The sequence below is a fragment of the Bactrocera dorsalis genome, chromosome 6 (genome assembly GCF_023373825.1).
Source record: "Bactrocera dorsalis isolate Fly_Bdor chromosome 6, ASM2337382v1, whole genome shotgun sequence".
Classification (NCBI taxonomy): Eukaryota; Metazoa; Arthropoda; class Insecta; order Diptera; family Tephritidae; genus Bactrocera; species Bactrocera dorsalis.
Genome location: NC_064308.1, coordinates 4,930,608 through 4,953,213, shown reverse-complemented (window position 1 = coordinate 4,953,213; position 22,606 = coordinate 4,930,608). Strand labels below are relative to the sequence as shown.

Sequence of the window (22,606 nt, the reverse complement as noted above, 5' to 3'; positions counted from 1 at the left end):
TTACGCTCTATCGTTCAGTCGTTGTCGAGCCATCAACGAATTAACGTCACGCAAGACTATAACGCAAAACGAAATATGCCCTGCGAGAAATATTTTATGGTTCTAAATGCCTTTGATGCCATGCAATGCCTTTTATGTTCCAAGTCTTTTAAAGATAACAGGGAATATATCCTCAAAAGACAATTTGTTAATTTTCATTATACTATTAATTAATAATTAAAATTGCTTAATTTTAATTCCAATTTCTCACTGGGCTACTTTTTTTTCGTGCTCACCAACACAGTGACAGATCCTCTCATGCCGACCACTGAAAGAGGACATAGACGGGCACACATGTGCGTTCGATCTGTGTGAATTTGTTTGCCCATACACGACACACAAATCCATTTTGCGTTCGTTCTTCACACAGTTAACATGTGCGACAGGCAAGCGGAACATTTCTTCGAATTTATTTCTAATGTAGCACTTTTATCTATTTCTTTGTATTTCGTTAATAAGTTATTCCAACTTTTATTTTTCTCAATATTATTTTTATATTTATCACTTTTCGTTTGCCAAATTGCGAATTAATTTTTTATAAGATCAATAAATTCAGATACGAAATCTTTATTAAGGGGAGAGTCTGCTTTAGAAGCTTCAAACAATCGCTTAAATCTCTTTAAAAATTATCTAACAAACAAAGTTATAGATTGGAACTCTAAATATTGTCGAAGCTAGAAGGGAAATAGTGTCCGAGCGTCAAACAGATACATACATGAGCGCTTGGGAAAAAAACGAAAAGCGCGATTTCTCGGTTTTTTATTTTTACGATTATTTTAATTGGCGGGCAAAGTTGGAATTGGGCAAAGTTTATTATCTTTGGCATAAAATTATCTTCCATTTAAACTAAAAAAAACTAAGAAAAGTCAAGTTTGAACATATTTTTAAACAAAATAAAGTAAATTTTTTTTTGGAATTTTCTTAGTTTAACTAGAAGATAAGTTATTAAAAAACATGAATCTCTTTGAATTTTTTGTTCCTGATAAATGTGTATGCGAGATGCATCGGGTAATTGCTTCCTAAAGGCAGAATATCAAAGATTTCGTATTCAAAAAATTTGTGAAAGATGTTCGAATATATGACTATAAAGCCTAGAAATTTCGCTTGAATCAATTATTTCTTTCCCTCCCAAAAAAATCCTAAAAAAAAATCGATTTTTTGATGCCTCTAAAGCAGTCTCTCCCCTTAACACTTGCAATTGTCCGCGATCTTCACTGCTCGGCGACACGAGAGAAATGAGATTTTGTGCGCTCACAACGCCATACACGATAAACATGCTCGCGCACCGATCGTAAAAAATCAAACATTTTCGCGAACATGGATCGGTACGCGAACAAGCCCATACACGAGTAAACCGCATGTTTACACATACCGATCGAACGCACATGTGTGCCTGTGTATGGCCGCTATGATGTAAAACGACTGAATTCATGCGAGAATGAGTAAAGAGAAATGATATGAAGAAAAATATGCAAAGCGACACAGAGAATGTAAAAAAGCATTCTCTGAGTCACATATGCATGCGTATTTTGTATTATATGAACCATTGTCACATATGCGTGATTATCTTGTATTACAATATATGAACCATTGTTTTTCGAAAAATGGTAAACATTGTATATTATAAAATTAAATAAAAAATTGTTTTAAATAAATTATTATTTCAGAAATTGCATTAATTTTGACTATTATAAAATGAAGATGTGCCAAATGAACTTACATAAATGTGCTCATATAAACACTTCATTTCATTCCTTTCATTTCTTCTAAAATATTAATGACCTTCATGAAATACAGATGCATATTCGCATTATTTCGTTATAATTTCCATATTCGTAGCAATAGAATTTCTATGGCACATACATATGTATGTATATTATTTCTTTGGCACACTTGTCTGTATGTTTACGAACACAAATACGAGCCACATACATATGTACATACATTCATAACAACAAGTGTCGCACGCATCTTTCGCATCTTCGTTTTCACGGTCAACCAATGGCCGAAACAGGCGTTTTATGGAAGAGTCAAGTGCTGAACACATTGAGTGCGACAGACTGCAATCTGTCAAATATTAATATACACACGTTCTTATGGACACAGTGTAGTTGTGCAGCTGGCTCAATAACTGTGTTCCTAAGAACGTGTGTATTCTAATATTCGTTTGCAGTCTGTCGCGCTCATTGTGTTCAGTACTTGTATGATGATAGAAAATCGGAGTTGTGCCGAAAAAGATAAACTAATGGCCGCCGATTGTCACCGCTTCCCTTGTCGCTATAACACAGCTTCGCCTACAAACGTGCGTAAATATGTATGTTTTTGTATGAGCTTGCATACATATCGACGCAGATTTTTGCGAGAAGCATCAGAAAGTTGTTCAATTTATGATTTTTAGCTTTTGCCATCGTCGCGAAAAGACGCTTGTAGGCAAAGGCATGCTCGGGGAGATGTTACGGCGTCTGTTTATATGAATGAAGCGAAGTCACTTGTGGCATATGCGCCTGCGTTTATGAATGAAATCGTTTTTGTTGTAAAATTTACTACATTTCAGCTTCGCCAATTCGGCTGCCATATTGACTTGTGATGCTTATGCTGAGGCGATTGTTGTTTTCGTAGAATAATGCTTCAATTTTTTGTTGGTGACATATTCACATATGACGGCAAAACGCAAAGGCATACATTGCACATATGTACATACAAGCGATTTCTTGCTTGAAAGCAAAAATTGAAGCATGACAAATTGAAATGCCGACGGCAAAACGAAATTCCTTACATTCGTACATTGTATATGAAAGGAATTCCTTGGATGAAAGCTAATATGAATCATGAAAATATCATAATGGTGTTAGGTAAATTTTTTATTTATTTAAAATGAATGAAAATGAGAATTATAAAATAAAATAAAATTAACATAAAATAGTTTGAACAAAAATTAATAAAAGTTCTACATACATTCATATTTCCATATATAATGGAACATATTTCCTATGGAATATCAAAGATATTATTATTCTTCAATATTCTCTGTTTGGGAGTATCATCATGGGCATGCATACATATATGTATGTATTTATGTCTTTTCATATTCTTCGGCATGTGAGACAGAGAACATAAAAAATGTCTTTATGTTCTCTGTGTGAGAGGTTGAGGAGTGTACTCATGGGCATGCATACATATATTTCTGTCTATTCATATTCTCCATTTGGGCACATATGCCTTGTCATCATATGCCAGTGGTCGGCATGAGAGGATCTGTCACTGTGTTGGTGAGCACGAAAAAAAGTAGCCCAGTGAGAAATTGGAATTAAAATTAAGCAATTTTAATTATTATTTAATAGTATAATGAAAATTAACAAATTGTCTTTTGAGGATATATTCCCTGTTATCTTTAAAAGACTTGGAACATAAAAGGCATTGCATGGCATCAAAGGCATTTAGAACCATAAAATATTTCTCGCAGGGCATATTTCGTTTTGCGTTATAGTCTTGCGTGACGTTAATTCGTTGATGGCTCGACAACGACTGAACGATAGAGCGTAAGCGTACGTGTGAAGTTAGTTTGCAAAATTTTGCTATGAAATGCCGACCACTGTCATATGCCGAAAATACATATAAATATTTACTTCTCTTCAAATTCTCTGTTTGAGTATGTGAGAGAACTGTTAAAAATGTTAACATTTCACATCGTGCTGTAAGGTGAATTCCCCGTCCCAATTCTATAAAATGTTCGACATCGAACCTGCACCTTCTCTATACTTTACGTTCTCTGGTTGCACCTGCTAAAAGTTTCTCAGCAGATGTAAGGCAGCCTATTACCATTTTTTCTTATTGGACTTTGACCCGCAAAAAGGAATTTGGAAAAGTCACTACCATAGTAAAGGGTGATTTTTTAAGAGCTTGATAACTTTTTTAAAAAAAAAAAACGCATAAAATTTGCAAAATCTCATCGGTTCTTTATTTGAAACGTTAGATTGGTTCATGACATTTACTTTTTGAAGATAATTTCATTTAAATGTTGACCGCGGCTGCGTCTTAGGTGGTCCATTCGGAAAGTCCAATTTTGGGCAACTTTTTCGAGCATTTCGGCCGGAATAGCCCGAATTTCTTCGGAAATGTTGTCTTCCAAAGCTGGAATAGTTGCTGGCTTATTTCTGTAGACTTTAGACTTGACGTAGCCCCACAAAAAATAGTCTAAAGGCGTTAAATCGCATGATCTTGGTGGCCAACTTACGGGTCCATTTCTTGAGATGAATTGTTGTCCGAAGTTTTCCCTCAAAATGGCCATAGAATCGCGAGCTGTGTGGCATGTAGCGCCATCTTGTTGAAACCACATGTCAACCAAGTTCAGTTCTTCCATTTTTGGCAACAAAAAGTTTGTTAGCATCGAACGATAGCGATCGCCATTCACCGTAACGTTGCGTCCAACAGCATCTTTGAAAAAATACGGTCCAATGATTCCACCAGCGTACAAACCACACCAAACAGTGCATTTTCGGGATGCATGGGCAGTTCTTGAACGGCTTCTGGTTGCTCTTCACCCCAAATGCGGCAATTTTGCTTATTTACGTAGCCATTCAACCAGAAATGAGCCTCATCGCTGAACAAAATTGTCGATAAAAAGCGGATTTTCTGCCAACTTTTCTAGGGCCCATTCACTGAAAATTCGACGTTGTGGCAGATCGTTCGGCTTCAGTTCTTGCACGAGCTGTATTTTATACGGTTTTACACCAAGATCTTTGCGTAAAATCTTCCATGTGGTCGAATAACACAAACCCAATTGCTGCGAACGGCGACGAATCGACATTTCACGGTCTTCAGCCACACTCTCAGAAACAGACGCAATATTCTCTTCTGTACGCACTGTACGCATTCGTGTGGTTGGTTTAATGTCCAATAAAGTAAACTGAGTGCGAAACTTGGTCACAATCGCATTAATTGTTTGCTCACTTGGTCGATTATGTAGACCATAAATCGGACGTAAAGCGCGAAACACATTTCGAACCGAACACTGATTTTGGTAATAAAATTCAATGATTTGCAAGCGTTGCTCGTTAGTAAGTCTATTCATGATGAAATGTCAAAGCATACTGAGCATCTTTCTCTTTGACACCATGTCTGAAATCCCACGTGATCTGTCAAATACTAATGCATGAAAATCCTAACCTCAAAAAAATCACCCGTTATAAGCTTTATTGTTATCCAATACAAGAACCAAATTTTATTTGCGTTTTTTAAGTTAAGTTTTTTTTAGCTGCACTAGGCTAGCCTAAAAGTATACACCTAAATTGGTAAACGTTTCATCTGGTAGTTGCCACATATATATTTATTTATTTATTTATTTTTACTAACTATTGGCTAACTAACTCACCATTACCTACGAGTAATCCCTTATAACGGGTGATTTTTTTGAGGTTAGGATTTTCATGCATTAGTATTTGACAGATCACGTGGGATTTCAGACATGGTGTCAAAGAGAAAGATGCTCAGTATGCTTTGACATTTCATCATGAATAGACTTACTAACGAGCAACGCTTGCAAATCATTGAATTTTATTACCAAAATCAGTGTTCGGTTCGAAATGTGTTTTATCGACAAATTTTGTTCAGCGATGAGGCTCATTTCTGGTTGAATGGCTACGTAAATAAGCAAAATTGCCGCATTTGGGGTGAAGAGCAACCAGAAGCCGTTCAAGAACTGCCCATGCATCCCGAAAAATGCACTGTTTGGTGTGGTTTGTATGCTGGTGGAATCATTGGACCGTATTTTTTCAAAGATGCTGTTGGACGCAACGTTACGGTGAATGGCGATCGCTATCGTTCGATGCTAACAAACTTTTTGTTGCCAAAAATGGAAGAACTGAACTTGGTTGACATGTGGTTTCAACAAGATGGCGCTACATGCCACACAGCTCGCGATTCTATGGCCATTTTGAGGGAAAACTTCGGACAACAATTCATCTCAAGAAATGGACCCGTAAGTTGGCCACCAAGATCATGCGATTTAACGCCTTTAGACTATTTTTTGTGGGGCTACGTCAAGTCTAAAGTCTACAGAAATAAGCCAGCAACTATTCCAGCTTTGGAAGACAACATTTCCGAAGAAATTCGGGCTATTCCGGCCGAAATGCTCGAAAAAGTTGCCCAAAATTGGACTTTCCGAATGGACCACCTAAGACGCAGCCGCGGTCAACATTTAAATGAAATTATCTTCAAAAAGTAAATGTCATGAACCAATCTAACGTTTCAAATAAAGAACCGATGAGATTTTGCAAATTTTATGCGTTTTTTTTTTAAAAAAGTTATCAAGCTCTTAAAAAATCACCCTTTACAACAAACATATAATATATAGCTGGATTATGATTCGTACCCCGCTCCCTGGAGGGGGTCAGGAAATAACAACAAGCCAACCGAAAAAATTAGTTTCCGAAATAGATGAATTGAGACAAAAATTGAAAGATTTAGAACAATTATGCGAACAATTAAAAAGAGAAAATCAGAAGCTTAAAGAACAAAATAATCGTCCACTTGTGCCTAATTATAGTCAATCTCAATACGAAACTGATGAAGAAGAATTAGCTATGAAAACAGACTGGATTTTGAAGAAAAATAAAAGGCCTAGTAAAAAGCGTAAGGCCGAAGCTTCACCAGAAGTGATCTTAAAAGAAAATACTTTTTTATCGAGTGAAAACCACACAGTTAAAAATGAAAAACCGAAATATGAACCGCGGCCTCCACCTATTATGATTTCGAATATCTCTAATTATAAAGAACTAAATAACATAATTAAAGATAATACTAAGGGTTCATTTGTATTTAAACTATTAAATAACGATATTCATAAGATAAGCGTTACATCAAATGATGACTACAGATCAGTGACAAAAATGTTGTCTGCGTCGGGAGCTTCATGGTATTCCTTTAAAGACAAACAAACACGTTCAATAAAGGTCATGATTAAAAATCTCCACCATTCGTGCAGCATTAGTGATATTATCGCTGATTTAAAAGAACAAGGTTTAAATGTTATGAACGTCGTAAATAAACTCAAGTGGAAAACACGAGAACCTTTAAACATGTTTTTAGCCACTTTTGATTCTAATGAAGACATCAAGAAATTTTATGAAATCAAACACATTCTTCACACCGTTGTTCTCATCGAGCCTGTTAGGAATTCTAAACTTATTCCACAATGTAAAAATTGCCAGGCATTTGGACACACCAAGAACTTCTGTGGCAAAATGTCAAAGTGCGTTTAATGCGGTGGTAAGCACAAAACCATCGAGTGCCAAAAAACCAACTCAGAAAAACCAAAATGTTCTAACTGTGGCGAAAGCCATCCGGCAAACTACAGAGGATGTATTGTTGCCAAGGAGCTTCAAAGTATTCGTAACAAAGCCTTGAAAAAACAAAAAATTTCCACAAATTTGCCCAGTACATCAAAAAATCTACCCATTGGTAATAAAAGTACTGTCAACAAGCAGAATCGTGTACAGACGAGTAAGCTCACTTTTTCTGAAGTATTGAAAAACAACTCAAACGTGGCGAACGAAAAACAAAACACAAAGATTACCGAAGACCTACTAACTCAAATCCTTGAGAAGTTAAATAAACAAGAAAAATTCAATAACGATCTGTGCAGCCGTTTGGATAACTTCGAAAAAAATAAAAATAAAACAAAATCTAAGGTATGAATGGTGCTCTCCGAGTTATGACATGGAATGCAAATGGACTATTAAAGCACCAAGAAGAGCTTCTACTAATTTTACAAAAAGAGAAAATAGATGTATGTCTAATATCCGAAACTCGAGACACAGCCATATAACTTTCCAAAATTACGATGTCTATCATAAAATCCACCCTAGTAATTGTGCGAGGGGAGGCACTGCTGTTATTGTTAAAAACAGCATTAAACGTTATGAGGATAGAAAAATCAGTACGCACAATATTCAAACCACAAGTATTACATTAAAAGCAATGAACCAACCCTTGTCAATTACTGCAATATATTGCCCGCCGAGATACAAAATCCTCGTTGAAGAATATAAAGAACTTCTCAATATGCACAAACACAAATTTATTATGGGAGGCGACTTTAACGCTAAGCATGTTTACTGGGGATCGCGCCTAACGACAGCTAAAGGGCGAGACTTATTCCAGGCAGCTAAGGAAACCGGGTGTGAGTTTGTATCGACCGGAACTCCAACTTATTGGCCAACGGACACCAACAAAATACCAGATGTTATAGACTTTATAACCAGGAAAATATCTCGAAATTTCATAGAAATAGAAGGTGGGTTAGATCTAAGCTCTGATCACTCCCCATTATATTTAACAGTAAGTGAAACACTAATTCAAAGAGATACTAGTCTGAAGTTATACAACAAAAATACGGACTGGACTTCGTTCAAACAAATACTTCAGACTAAAATAAAGTGTCCGAAAATCACAACAATTGCACAACTAAAGTTAGAAGTCAACACATTTACAAAAGAAATTCAACAAGCAGCTTGGGATAATACTCTGGAGATAAAGCGTAAAATTATAGGTTCAAATTACCCTAAAGAAATAAAAATCCTTCTAATTAAGAAAAGAAAGTTACGACGGAAATGGCAACAAACCCGCTCACCTCTCGACAAAACCAACCTTAATAAGGCAACAGCAGAATTAAAACGAGAAATATTAAGAATGAATCAATTAATAAATATTTATCTCAACTATCCGCTGACAAAAAAGATGATTACTCACTCTGGAAAAGAACAAAGTATCTGAAACGTCCAATAAGTCACGTTGCACCACTAAAAGTTGCTTCAAATACATGGGCTAGAAGTGATTGTGATAAAGCTAATGCATTTGCAAAACACCTAGCTGAAACTTTTCGTCCAAACGAGGATAGTGAAATCGCGTTCCTCAGTAGTATTCAACAGGATCATGCAACAATCCCAGCAATCATCATTTGTGAACTTAAAAGTGAAATTAAAAAGCTTAAAGTTAAGAAAGCAGCTGGCTTCGATTTAATTACAGCTGAAGTGTTAAAGCAGTTACCATACAAATGTTTACGGAAGCTCACCTATCTTTACAATACAGCAATCCGTCTGACACATTTTCCAAGCCTTTGGAAAGTCGCCGAAGTTGTTATGGTTCCTAAGCCAGGAAAGGATCCTCACGTAGTCTCGTCATATAGACCAATTTCACTACTTCCACAAATCTCAAAACTTTTTGAAAAATTAATTTATCTAAGATTAAAATCTATAATCGACGAAAAGCAGTTAATCCCATCGCATCAGTTCGGTTTTAGAAATAAGCATTCAACAATAGAACAAATTCACAGAATAACATCAGAAATAGAAAAATCCCTGGAGGAGAGAAACGTATGCTCAGCTGTATTCCTTGACGTTGCACAAGCGTTTGACAAGGTATGGCACGAAGGCCTTATGCAAAAACTAACAGAACTTATAAGATTCAGAAATGAGCCCGTTCTCTGGCAGAAATATATGTAAAATGACTGAGAATAAATAAAGAGAATTGCTTTCTAGAAAAATATACAAAGTTACACAGAGAATGTAAAAAAGCATTCTCTGAGTGACATATGCATGCTTATATTGTATTGTATGAACCATTGACACATATGTATGCGTGATTACTTTGTGTTATAAGAACCATTGTGTTCCGAAAAATGGTAAAAATTTTGATTTTTTTACAAAATCGGGAAAAATTAGGAACACTTATTTTAATTTTATTTCCTTATTTCGTTTGCCGTGGTCGTCATCAAAAGGGAAGCTCTCATCCGATGCTGTTGATTAGTTTTCATTGGTTTTGTTTATTACGTTGCGGGTCTCAAACCTAGCGCACAACCCTGTGGAGGAGATATTTCGCCTTCTCACTGTAGCTCGCCTTCAAACTGGCGTTCTTAGGCTACCCAGAGGATATTTGGTCAAAGTCGTGAGCTGCTTGAGCCATATGTAAAAGTATCGTTTCTGGCTACTCCCAAGTGAATGGCGATCAGAGAACTTTCCTCATTTTCGTGAACTTCTACACATGACTCCATCCTCCTATAACGATACTGTTAAAAACTACTAAAAACGCGATAAATCAGCAACTAAATACACTAGAGACATTAAATATTACCACCAAGATTGTTTGTGAGAACGTTATGACTGCTGATGTTAAAAATTGGACGATGAGCGTGGCTCCACGCACTTTTTAATGAAATCCCATATCTCGGGACCCGACCAATCGATTTTGACAAAATTTAATACCTGACATTCTTTGTAGATTCCTATATAACAGTGTGAAAGTGGACGAAATCTGACAACAACCACGCCTACTTTCCACATCGCACAATTTTAAAATCCACTTGATTCCTTCAGTTTCCTGTACACAAATCAAGAAGCTTTTTAATATAACGCGATAAAACATTGCACGAATAATTCATTTAGTGTGCGCTAGGGTCGGTCGATTCCGGATGTATGTGGCTCGCATTTGCTTTCGGAAACATACAAATGTGCCAAAGAAATAATATACATACATATGTATATGCCATAGGAATTCTAATGCGAATATGCATATTTCATGAAGGTCATCAATTTTCTTTGAAGAAATGAAGATCATTTTGCACATCTTCACTTTGTAATAGTCGAAATAAATATTAATTAATTTAAAAATTAAAAAATAAAAATAAAGAGAAATAACATTAAAATAATTTTCCCTTATTTTTCCTGATTTTGTAAAAAAAATTAAAATTTTTACCAGTTTTCGGAAAAAAATGGTTCATTTGATACAAAGTAATCACGCATATGTGACAATGGTTCATTAATTCAATATAAGCATGCATATGTGAAAATCACGCATATGTGACAATGGTCATATAATACAATATATGCATACATATGTCACTCAGAGAATGCTTTTTTACATTCTCTGTGTGCCTTTGTATATTTTGTATATTTTTCTACGAAGCAAATTCTCTTTATTTATTTTCAGTCATTTACATATATTTCTGCCACTCCATGTGCTCAATTATGCTAAATAGCAGCAAGCACGGCGAATTCCCTAATAAAAATCTATCAGCTCTGTTAGCCGCGCAATCGAACCATCATACAGATTTCGATTTGCACCTTCTCTATGTTTTTAGTTTCTCTGCTCTGGCTAGATTACGTTGGAAAGAGCATATTAAAATAAAAAGGATTGAACTTAACCTGAAATTGTCGAAAATGAAATGGCTAATTGGGCGAAGGTCAAACCTGTCCATATAACGGGTGATTTTTTTGAGGTTAGGATTTTCATGCATTAGTATTTGACAGATCACGTGGGATTTCAGACATGGTGTCAAAGAGAAAGATGCTCAGTATGCTTTGACATTTCATCATGAATAGACTTACTAACGAGCAACGCTTGCAAATCATTGAATTTTATTACCAAAATCAGTGTTCGGTTTTTTTTTTTTTTCGGACAAATTTTGTTCAGCGATGAGGCTCATTTCTGGTTGAATGGCTACGTAAATAAGCAAAATTGCCGCATTTGGGGTGAAGAGCAACCAGAAGCCGTTCAAGAACTGCCCATGCATCCCGAAAAATGCACTGTTTGGTGTGGTTTGTACGCTGGTGGAATCATTGGACCGTATTTTTTCAAAGATGCTGTTGGACGCAACGTTACGGTGAATGGCGATCGCTATCGTTCGATGCTAACAAACTTTTTGTTGCCAAAAATGGAAGAACTGAACTTGGTTGACATGTGGTTTCAACAAGATGGCGCTACATGCCACACAGCTCGCGATTCTATGGCCATTTTGAGGGAAAACTTCGGACAACAATTCATCTCAAGAAATGGACCCGTAAGTTGGCCACCAAGATCATGCGATTTAACGCCTTTAGACTATTTTTTGTGGGGCTACGTCAAGTCTAAAGTCTACAGAAATAAGCCAGCAACTATTCCAGCTTTGGAAGACAACATTTCCGAAGAAATTCGGGCTATTCCGGCCGAAATGCTCGAAAAAGTTGCCCAAAATTGGACTTTCCGAATGGACCACCTAAGACGCAGCCGCGGTCAACATTTAAATGAAATTATCTTCAAAAAGTAAATGTCATGAACCAATCTAACGTTTCAAATAAAGAACCGATGAGATTTTGCAAATTTTATGCGTTTTTTTTTTTAAAAAAGTTATCAAGCTCTTAAAAAATCACCCTTTACAACAAATTACTTCTTTATAAACAAATAATCAAGCCGGTATGGTCATATGGTGCGCAACTGTGGGGGTGTGCCAATGATGGCAGTATTAATATTATACAACGTTTTCAAAACAAGGTGCTAAGAGGCATTGTAAATGCTCCCTGGTACTGCAGAAATGCGGATATTCATCGAGACCTAAGGATGAATACAGTCGCCGAAAAAATAAGGAGTCAGGCAGATGCCCACTACAAAAGGCTTAATGCACATGTGAACGAGGAGGCGAGAAATCTTCGTTTAGACACATGCCGCTCTAGTCGATTATGTCGCAAAAAACCACATAGCATAGTTGGAAGCTAAAATATAAAGGATTTAATTAATTATTTACCATCTATGTATGAATATTACTATTAATTTCTATGTAATTCGTTTTTAAGTTATTCAAATCAAACTGCTCGTTAGTTTTGAAACTAGTTGTAGTGATATCAAACATTGTTAAAGTTTTAAAAATGTTTGTAATAAAACAAAAAAAAAAAATATTACAAATTGATGGCTAATAAACATAACAAATCATATTTACGGTAAACCTTATCGAGTGTTTAGCGATGCAATCATAGAATTTTCTCAAAATATCGATAATCGTTTAATAAAATCAATTTTTAAGTACTTAATTTAAACAAAAACTTTGAACTCTACTCTGTGTGAGCGATGACTTAGAAACATTAATCGTAATTATTATCTTGGTATTCACCTATATAGAAGGCTCACGTGGAGAAAACACATATCTAGTAAAATAACATGTATGAAGTTTAGAGCTGCAAATTTAAATTGGCTTTTAAATAAAAACTCAAAACTTAGCCTAGACAACAAAGTGCTTTTATATAATGCGGTCATAAAGCCGATTTGGATGTATGGCATTCAACTGTGGGGTACGACCTGTGCAACTAATATTGATATATTTATTACAAAGGTTTCAACCGAAAATGCTTAGAACAATCACGTGTTTACCATGGTACATGCGTAACGAAAATATCCATAAAAACCTTGGTATCCCTTTGGTAAAGAAAGAAGTAGAAGACAGCAGAATTAAGTAAATATCTAAGCTCTGAGATCACCCAAACTCTTTGGCTAATGCTTTGGTACATTCCGGTGATCAAACACGACTTAAAAGAAGAGATATGCCTGCGTATTAAAGAGCGACGCATCACCAAAACAGCTCAATCACTTGCTTGAGACTGTCTAGTTTTTAAATAGATTTAAGATTTTATAACTTATTGTTAGGCTTTAAGAAAAAGCAGATCCAATAAATAAAATAATAAAAAAAAAAATATAGGTGTCGCTAAGATCGATAGTTACAATGACATAAGCGGTAAAATAAAAAAATAATAATGAAAATTAACAATTAAGTTCAGCATGACAAGATTGCATTTCTTTTATGAATTAATTAAATAAAAATGAGATAAATCGAAAAAATATGATTTGTATGCTTATTAGGCATCAATTTGCAATATAAGATGAAAAATTGTGGAAATCACTTTTTATAATTTTTTGTTGGACTTTAACAACGAATACCTTTGAATGAGTTGCCTCAGTCGAAAAATGTTCTAGACCTTTTTTGTAGATCGTTAAATTTCCTATAAGAATAAGTGTTAATTCTCGCTTACCAATTATTTGTTTGTGTACATTAAAAATCCAAACAAAATAAACAAAATTTCCTGTGTTATTTATATGGGAAATCAAAAATGTCGATGAGGCATCTCTTAATATTGATATTAAGAGCTCAGGTCTTACCAGAATTTGTTTTTAGTCATGTTGGATGAGATTTTCATGGTAACTAAGAAAAATAAAAATAAAAACTATTTTTGGCCCACCTTAATACATATACTCGTATTTACGTCTCTTCATATTCTTGGGTATGTGAGACAGAGAACATAAAAAATGTCTTTATGTTCTCTGTGTGAGAGGTGTGTTTTATACACATTTTTCGCTGTTAAAAGTGGAATATCAAAGTACTTATTTTCCTTCAATATTCCCTGCTTAGGCATATATGCTATGTCGTTATATGCCGAAAATACGAGTACATACATATATTTATTTCTCTCATATTCTCTGTTTGAGTATGTGAGAGAACTGTTAAGAATGTTAACATTTCACATCGTGAATTCTGTGGTTGTGAGGTGAATTCAGTACTACAATTCTATAAAATGTTCGACATCGAGCTTGCATCTTCTCTATATCTTTAAGTTCTCTGGCTCAGCGCCTCCCCTTTCCTCCCTCACCTCGAATCACCCAACTCCGCCAATCACTGACATTCCGCTCGGGCAGTATAAACAGGTTTGTGCAGTGTTGAATTAACTACGTATTTTACATATCAAAACGATTATTAACAACAATAACAATGGATAAATAGATAATAACACAAAGTACCAGTTACGTGAGCAGCACAAGTAAAAATTTGAGTGATAGTGAGTTAGTACGGCCAAGTACAAGTTCTAATATTGATTCCAACAAACGGGTCCACGATAATGAAATAAATGAATCTTCAAAAAAGAAAAAGGAGTCATGGACCCGACAATATCTTGAAGATTACATTAAATTCGGTTTTATGGAGGGTACAGATCACAAACCACTATGTGTTATTTGCAGTGTCGAACTATCGAACGAATCAATGAAACCTTCAAAGTTGCAGCGGCATTGGGAACTGAAACATCCTGAATACAAAGAAAAGCCAAAAGAGTTCTTCGTAAATAGGAAGAGAGAGTTAAACAATAGGAAAAAATATGAAGTCTACTTTTTCACAAGGAACTCAAACACATACGATACGATGGCTGTCAAGAGGTAATGTCTTAAAAAGGCTTATCGAATTAAAAGAAGAAGTAAAAGTTTTTTTGGAGCAACATCCCCCAACAGCTAGAGATGTAATATTTGAATTCAAGAACAGATTTCATGATGTTAACTAGTTTGCTTACATATCTGATATTTTTGAATTTTTAAATAATCTAAACATTGCAAGGTAACTATGTAACAATATTTAAAGTACGAGACAAAGTGGAAGCTGCAAGAAAAAAACTTATAGTGTGGTTACAACGCGTGGAGACAGGGAACTGTAAAGCATTTAGTAATTTATGTGAAGTACAAAGAACATTTGTGCATTGCCACAAGACATCTTAACTCAATTTAAAGAACATTTATAACATTTGGGAGGAATCTTCAAGAATATTTTCCTCCAATCAATGGCAACAAAGCTTGGATAAGAAACGCATTTACATTCAAATTAGATACCGAAACAAATTTGCCAGATTCAGATGTCGATTCTTTGATTGAACTGTCAACGGATACAGCACTCAAGGATACATTTGACAGAAGACCATTGATTGATTTTTGGTTATCTTTTCGTCAAGAATACACAATGCTAGCTCATCAAGCAATGACTTTTTTAATGTTTTTGTGACCACTTACAAATGTGAAACTGGGTTTTCAACACTTGTTTACCTTAAAAATAAATATCGAAACAGACTGGAAGTGGAACCCGATCTCAGAATAAAACTTTCAGAAATTTCAGCAAACTTGAACTCTATAATTAAAAATAAGCAACCGCTACATACTTCGCACTAAAAAGTGAGTACCAAAGATACCAAAATATTATAATTTAATATTAATAAAACATTTCTCTTTTTACTATTATTAAACGTGTATTATTTAATCTCATGTAACCGTCTTGAGTTTAACATTATTAAGTGGGTCACGAAAGGACAGTGTGAAAGTGACCGGACATGGCAAAACTCAGTTTGGGAAGCACTGTTCTATGGCATATACAATATATTATTTCTTTGGCACATTTGTCTGTATGTTTACGAAAGCAAATGTGAGCCACATTAGTGTGGGTCGATTCCGGACTTTTTTCGATTCGGGATTTCTAATAGTGCGGAAAAGTTGCCTTAGTACTTCATGATTCCAATGCAACTTTTTGTTTTGAGATCGGATTGCATCTTCAACCCCAACTCCGGACTTGAAATTTCGGAAATTCGCCTAAAATCGTGAAATTGTCTACCTAGCGCCTGAAATACGCATCTCATGGCAAAATGTATAAAACAAAAGTTATTTGTCACGTCATTTGCTACCGAAATGGTATGTGATCATGGCCGTAGGACGAACCGTTCCCGAGATACGAGCGAAAAGGCGGCGCGCCACAGCGCAAGGTGAAAATTGTTGCAGCTCTCAGCTAACCTGTATTGGTCACCCAGAACACACCGCGTGGAGGTGGCTGCTCTTCGGGTTCCTCCCAAGCCCAACCCAACCAACCAACCATATGTCAGGTTTGTTTTAGTCTGAATCTGTGTAAAATTTATTGATAAAATCAGATTTTGTACTAAACTTTGGCACTTGCTGCCTAGATTTCAGTGTAGAGCGTATAAAACGATAACTTTAAAAGATGCCTCTGTCACCAGTTTGACGATTTTCTCGACTGCCACGGTGTGAAAGGGAATTCACTTAATTTCCATACCTCTGCAGAGTCTCCAGACAGCCCTTCTTCTATTTAATCATATCGTAATAATTATTAGCTTTGAAATTCAGCTTTGGCACTTTATTACATCTAACCCTTCCATTTACAGTGTCAGACTCTGCTTCTCTGGCTGCCAGAAGACGGTCAAGGCCAACTTTCTGACTTCTATCCGTTCGTCATTCATCATACTAAGGAGAATGTTTTCTGGAAGATCAAAGAAAGCATTCTGTTGAATGGATGAATCGACAACCTTGCGCAGTTTAGCAGGTAGGTATCTCGACCTTTGAATTGCAGCATAGAGATGGCGCGAGCCATCTTTGATTGAACTGTTGAAACTTATTGAGAAGCACAAAGGTGAGTAAACTGTAAGTATGTACTTGATCAAAATCTTTATTTCCTTTGTTAGTTTGCCAGTAGAAATGTATAATCTCAGAATTCTATTTGCACAGGTGAGCCAGTGAGATTTGCACATGTTAACTGGATGCATCGACGCTAAATCTGAGGAACATTGACCGGAAATAACAGCTTCTGATATTTTATTGAGATAAGCTTAGTCTGTGCTAAGTTGGGTCGGATTAATAACCTCAGAAGTTAATTGGCAGGACGGAAAACTTTCAAATTTGACAACAAGCCACTTCTCACAATCAGGGAGCAGTTTACCTATTTCGCCAGAGAATGTATTTGGACTCTTCGAGACACCATCTATGTGTTCGAAAAGAGCACGAAATAGAAGTTCGTTGAAATGTAGAAGACAAACAACCCACTGTAATGGCCTACCTATTCTTTCTTCTAGTTTCCGAATGATTCCACCTTTCCAACCTGTGTTCCTTGTAAAGGTGTAAAAGTGTTGTCTTGTAAATGTTGCCATATAGCTTGCGTCTCATCCTCAGCTGACCCGGAAGGAGAGGTGACGTGGCCAAAGTAATGACAACCAGGTTCCGCTATAAGAGAAATATGTTCCTCTTTGACAGTGTCGCGGTAGTACTTTTCACCTTCGCTGACTTGTGTAAGTGTATTGACTTTGCGGCCGTCAAAATACAGCCCATATTCAGAGTCAATACTTTCGGTGTTTTGGAGCTTAACTCCAACACTTTTTTTTGCCCGACTAATCTTGCATTTGTCAGTGACAAAGCTAGCCTGATCCTCTGTTATCAAACCTGCTTTTTTGGCATCCAGGAAAGCAGATGAAGCAATCAAGGCCGCTGCTCTATCACTTGCTCCAAATCTTTGGGCAGCTAAAGCAGTGTGTTCTAATGCTAGTGTGTTTTGTTTGGTTTTAGAGGATGGAAGAGAAAATTCATCATCAGCATCGTTTTTGGAAGAATCCATGTGCGACGCACCTACATTGTTGTCGTCTGTATGAGAGTCTGGCTGATCTGAATGGTCACGTGTTCTAGCTGACACTTTTCTGGTAAGTGTTGATGTTGAATGACGTTTTGAAAGCTTCTCTTTACGTTCATTTTTCTTTGTAATCTTTTTTGTTTCAGGTAGATCAACACTTCCAATGCGACCAATTCTTCTGGTTCTCTGGTCCAAGAGAAATGGTTGTTCATTGATAGGAACTTTCCTTTCCTTTGGGAAAGTGCAAGAAGAAAAAAAATGCATTTATAAGTAGCGATGTTAAATAATTTTCCGGCAGAAGAGACAAAGTCGTCTCTTTTAGAGCTCAAACCTCTTGGGTTCCTTAAAAACATTTGTTTAAGAGTCAGAAATTTCTTATGGTATGTGGTGAGCATTTGTACAACTCTTGTGTGTGAAACTATCGGAATAGATGACTTTTTGAAAGTATTTTCAACCTTTTTTGCAACTATTTCTGTAACCTCTTTACTCCTAGGCTTAGTTGTCGCCTCAGAGTCGCCCTATACGAAATCTTTCAAACTGATAACACAAAAGAACATCCTGGTAAGTAGGTAACTGGGACTCAGAGAGATTGTACGGATATATGCCAAACACAGGACATTTCTGTCTAAAATTTAATTTAGATACAGACATTTTGAGTTCTGTGTTCTGTTGAGAGAATATAAGTGAAGGAACTCGATGAAAAAATATTTATGTGGAGACCAGTCTGAACGTGTCGTATGGCGCAGGGAAATGAATGTATGTATATAAGTGATAGAACTCGGCGAAATCACCGACAAGAGTGAAGGAACTCGATGAAAAAATATTTGTGTGGAGACCTATCCGAACGTTTCCTTTGGCGTAGGTGAATGAATGTGAGTGATAGCACTCGGCGAAATCAACGTCAAGAAGTGTGGCCGCAAGCCGATTTTCACCTTGCGCTGTGGCGCGCCGCATTTTCGCTCGTATCTCGGGAACGGTTCGTCCTACGGCCATGATCACATTCCATTTCGGTAGCAAATGACGTGACAAATAACTTTTGTTTTATACATTTTGCCATGAGGTGCGTATTTCAGGCGCTAGGTAGACAATTTCACGATTTTAGGCGAATTTACGAAATTTCAAGTCCGGAGTTGGGGTTGAAGATGCAATCCGATCTCAAAACAAAAAGTTGCATTGGAATCATGAAGTACTAAGGCAACTTTTCCGCACTACTAGAAATTCCGAATCGAAAAAAGTCCGGAATCGACCCACCCTAAGCCACATACAAATATACATACACTAGCTGTTACCCTGTGTGCCTCGCTACACCTAAATCGATTAAAACTCTTAAGGCTTTTTACTCTGTGTTTTATTTATTGTTGTAAAACTGTTACTTATTTATAAAACATATTGATATACAACATTCTTGGTTTTTCCACCTGGCGCGTAAATGAATAAGCACCTTGGTGTTCCCACTCTCGAGCATGCGACGAACAATTGGCCGTGGGAGAAGCATGGTTCTTCCAAATTGACGCCGCACACTTGAAACGTTTGCCCTTGCGATTTGTTGATGGTCATCGCAAAGGCAAGACGTACTGGGAACTGCAAGCGCTTAAATTCAAACGGCAAGTCCGTTGGAATCATGGGAATGCGTGGTAAGAGTACGACATCACCTGCTGCCTTGCCATTTAGTATTGTTGCTTTAATCAAATTTGGCCACAATTTTTTGACTGAAAGCCTTGTGCCATTACACAAAGTCGGTGGATTCAGATTTCGTAGAAGTATAATGGGTGAACCGACTTTTTTTTTTCGGTGCCAATATTGCGCGTTCACTTAAATAATCGTTGCGTTGATAGCATTCAACAATATTCGGAAATACACTTTCAATCAATTCTTCTTTCGATTGTAAAAGTGTACAAAAGTTGTTCGGCAATGTGATCAAACCGGTATCATCGATTGGTATTTTGCCTTCGCCAATGTCCAACAACTGCTTCGAAAACGCCGCTGCGGATCGATCATTTTGCAATTGGACTCGCATGTTGATGGTAAGAGTCAGCCTTTGAACATGTCTCCACAAAACTGACGACTTTAAACATGCGTTTATTTCGTCGGCAGGAGTTGATCGAGGAATGACTGGCAAAGTTTGCCGAAAATCGCCGGATAATAAGACTAATGCTCCGCCAAAAAGTTGTTGGTTTTGGCGTAAATCTTGCATTGTTCTATTGAATGCTTCTAATGACTTTTTGTTAGCCATTGGGCACTCGTCCCATAGAACTATTCCAGCTCCTTGCAAAACTTTTGCCATTGTTGAATTCCTCGATATGTTGCATGTTGGTGTTTCAACGACTTGGATGTTCAACGGTAATTTCAACGCAGAATGTGCTGTTCGGCCGCCATCAAGTAGAGTAGCAGCGATGCCTGACGAAGCAATTGCCAGCGCAATTTTCTGCTGTGACCGTATAGTAGCAAGAATCAAAGAGATCAAAAACGTTTTCCCTGTACCACCGGGCGCATCCAGAAAGAAAAATCCACCGGCGTTATTGTCAACCGCTTGTATAATCTTATCATAAGCATTTTTCTGCTGAATATTTAATTTGGTAATGTTAGCTTGTATGAAAGCACGCAATTCATTGCAATCGTATTGTTGTTCACGTTGAAGCTCATGGTCAAGCATATCAATCACTGAACGATTGGGCGCAGTTATGCCAAGTTGCGCTAATGCCTTATTCGCAATTGTAAGGCACAGATCTTCAACCAATATCAAAGCATCATTATACATTTGTAATGTATATAGCAAGTCTGCGTCCGATGCTCGATTACGCGCCATAATTAATGAGTCCTCGGTCATGCAGGCTTTGTACTTATTCCACAGTTCTTGCGGATTTGACGGAAGGCATGTAGATATTATTATTATATTTGTTTTGGATGAGATGTGAGTGATGCGTCATGAAGTGCGGTGTCCCAATGCATATCATCTTCTAACAAATGCAATCACTGACATGCTTCACGATACGTCGCACACAACTGACCGTCAACAGTTTTCAAATCATCAAATGATCTTGGTCCGCGCACGTTGACTAATAGCAGACGCAAATAGAAACATTCGGCGTTGTTCGGATGGACGGTGTAAATGCGTCCTATGGCATCGGTTTTACGGACATTTGGATAACCGTCAACACGCTCCCCTTGCTTTCGTCGTTGAAATGTTTTCGATGATGGATTCCAAGTGAAATATTGTGGTATTTCGGAATATAGCAATGTTCTTGCAAATTCATCGGTTTCACACAACTCGAAAAAGGTAGTTAGTGTTGTCCGCGGTGGTCGTGCTGCGCTCTGTTGTATATTGTCTGCAGTGAAATAAACGCGTTGACCATTTTCGAGATGAACTGCCAAATGAAGAACAACGGGATGCCGGTCGTGTATTGGAAACGATAAAATGCGCCATACCGCTTCGTTGCTGCTTATATAACGGCCCATTTGGTATTGCTGAATTTCATCGATTGTCTGATAATCAGCTACTCCAAAAACTGCCATATCACTGCCCTTATTTACGTATTTGCAGATGTGTTTAATCGATTTGACAGAGTTGCAATATTCTACATTTATGTGCGCTTCGAAAATTTTTGACAACAATGGTGAATACGGCACGACCCAACGATTATCAACATCAACGTCTTGATCCCGAACTTTTATGACCGTTGAATTACCACCATCTTCAGCGGATCGACGCCGATATAATGGATATCCGTCATTTCCAGTGATTGTATCATCAACTAAAGCTCTAGGATAGCGCTTTGAACACTTATTGTCAATCATGCATGGTGACGTTGGATTAATAGCGCCGCAAGGGCCGTGGATCATGTTTTTTGTTACAACGTCGAACAATTGTGGGTCGATTGCTTCATCTGGAATTTCCGCTGAGATGACTTTGTCAATCTGATCTGGTCGTATTTTGCGAACTAACCAAATCAAGATGTGTGCATGCGGTAATCCTCTTTTCTGCCATTCGATCGAGTACATCCAGCATCGAACTTCTCCAAAAACACGAAGTTTCACAATTAAATCCATCATTGCTTTTTGCTTTTCCCTGAATACACGTGCTGTCAAGTCGTGACGATCAGTTGTTGATTGACCGGGGAACAAATGGCATTTGATGTCATTCCACTTGGGATTGCACGTGAACGTTATGAACAGATCCGGTCTGCCGTAATGGCGCACATACGACATCGCATCTTGCGCATACTCGTGCATATGGCGCGGACTGCCGATGTATGTGGCTGGCAATATTGTCAGACGTCCAATGCTATTCACATTTGCATCATTCATTACGGCGTCTCTCAAATGGATGTACTCTTCAGAACGCAATTTCGCTTGGTTGAATCGAATAAAGTTGACACGTTCGGTCTCGATTTTCGCATACATGTCAACCAAATACTGATGGAAAAGCTTGCGACATTTCAGGATGTAGTTATCTTCTTGCGGACGAATCATTATTCTGTACGAATAGAAGTTCATCGCACTCAGTTTTTTCGGTGTTTCTTGGCCTATAAATGAACAATACACAAAATATTGAATCGT

The 22,606-nt window shown here is 37.0% G+C and overlaps 1 protein-coding gene across 1 annotated transcript in view; it reads right to left on the bottom strand.

The window, feature by feature from the left end:
- LOC125779251 (uncharacterized) overlaps window positions 1–22,606 on the bottom strand; it is a 43,940-nt gene that overhangs the window by 19,456 nt on the left and 1,878 nt on the right. Inside the window, exon 3 of the mRNA XM_049459892.1 lies at window positions 21,037–22,572. Coding sequence (XP_049315849.1) covers window positions 21,037–22,572 — 1,536 coding nt within the window. The remainder of the gene's footprint in view (window positions 1–21,036; window positions 22,573–22,606) is intronic.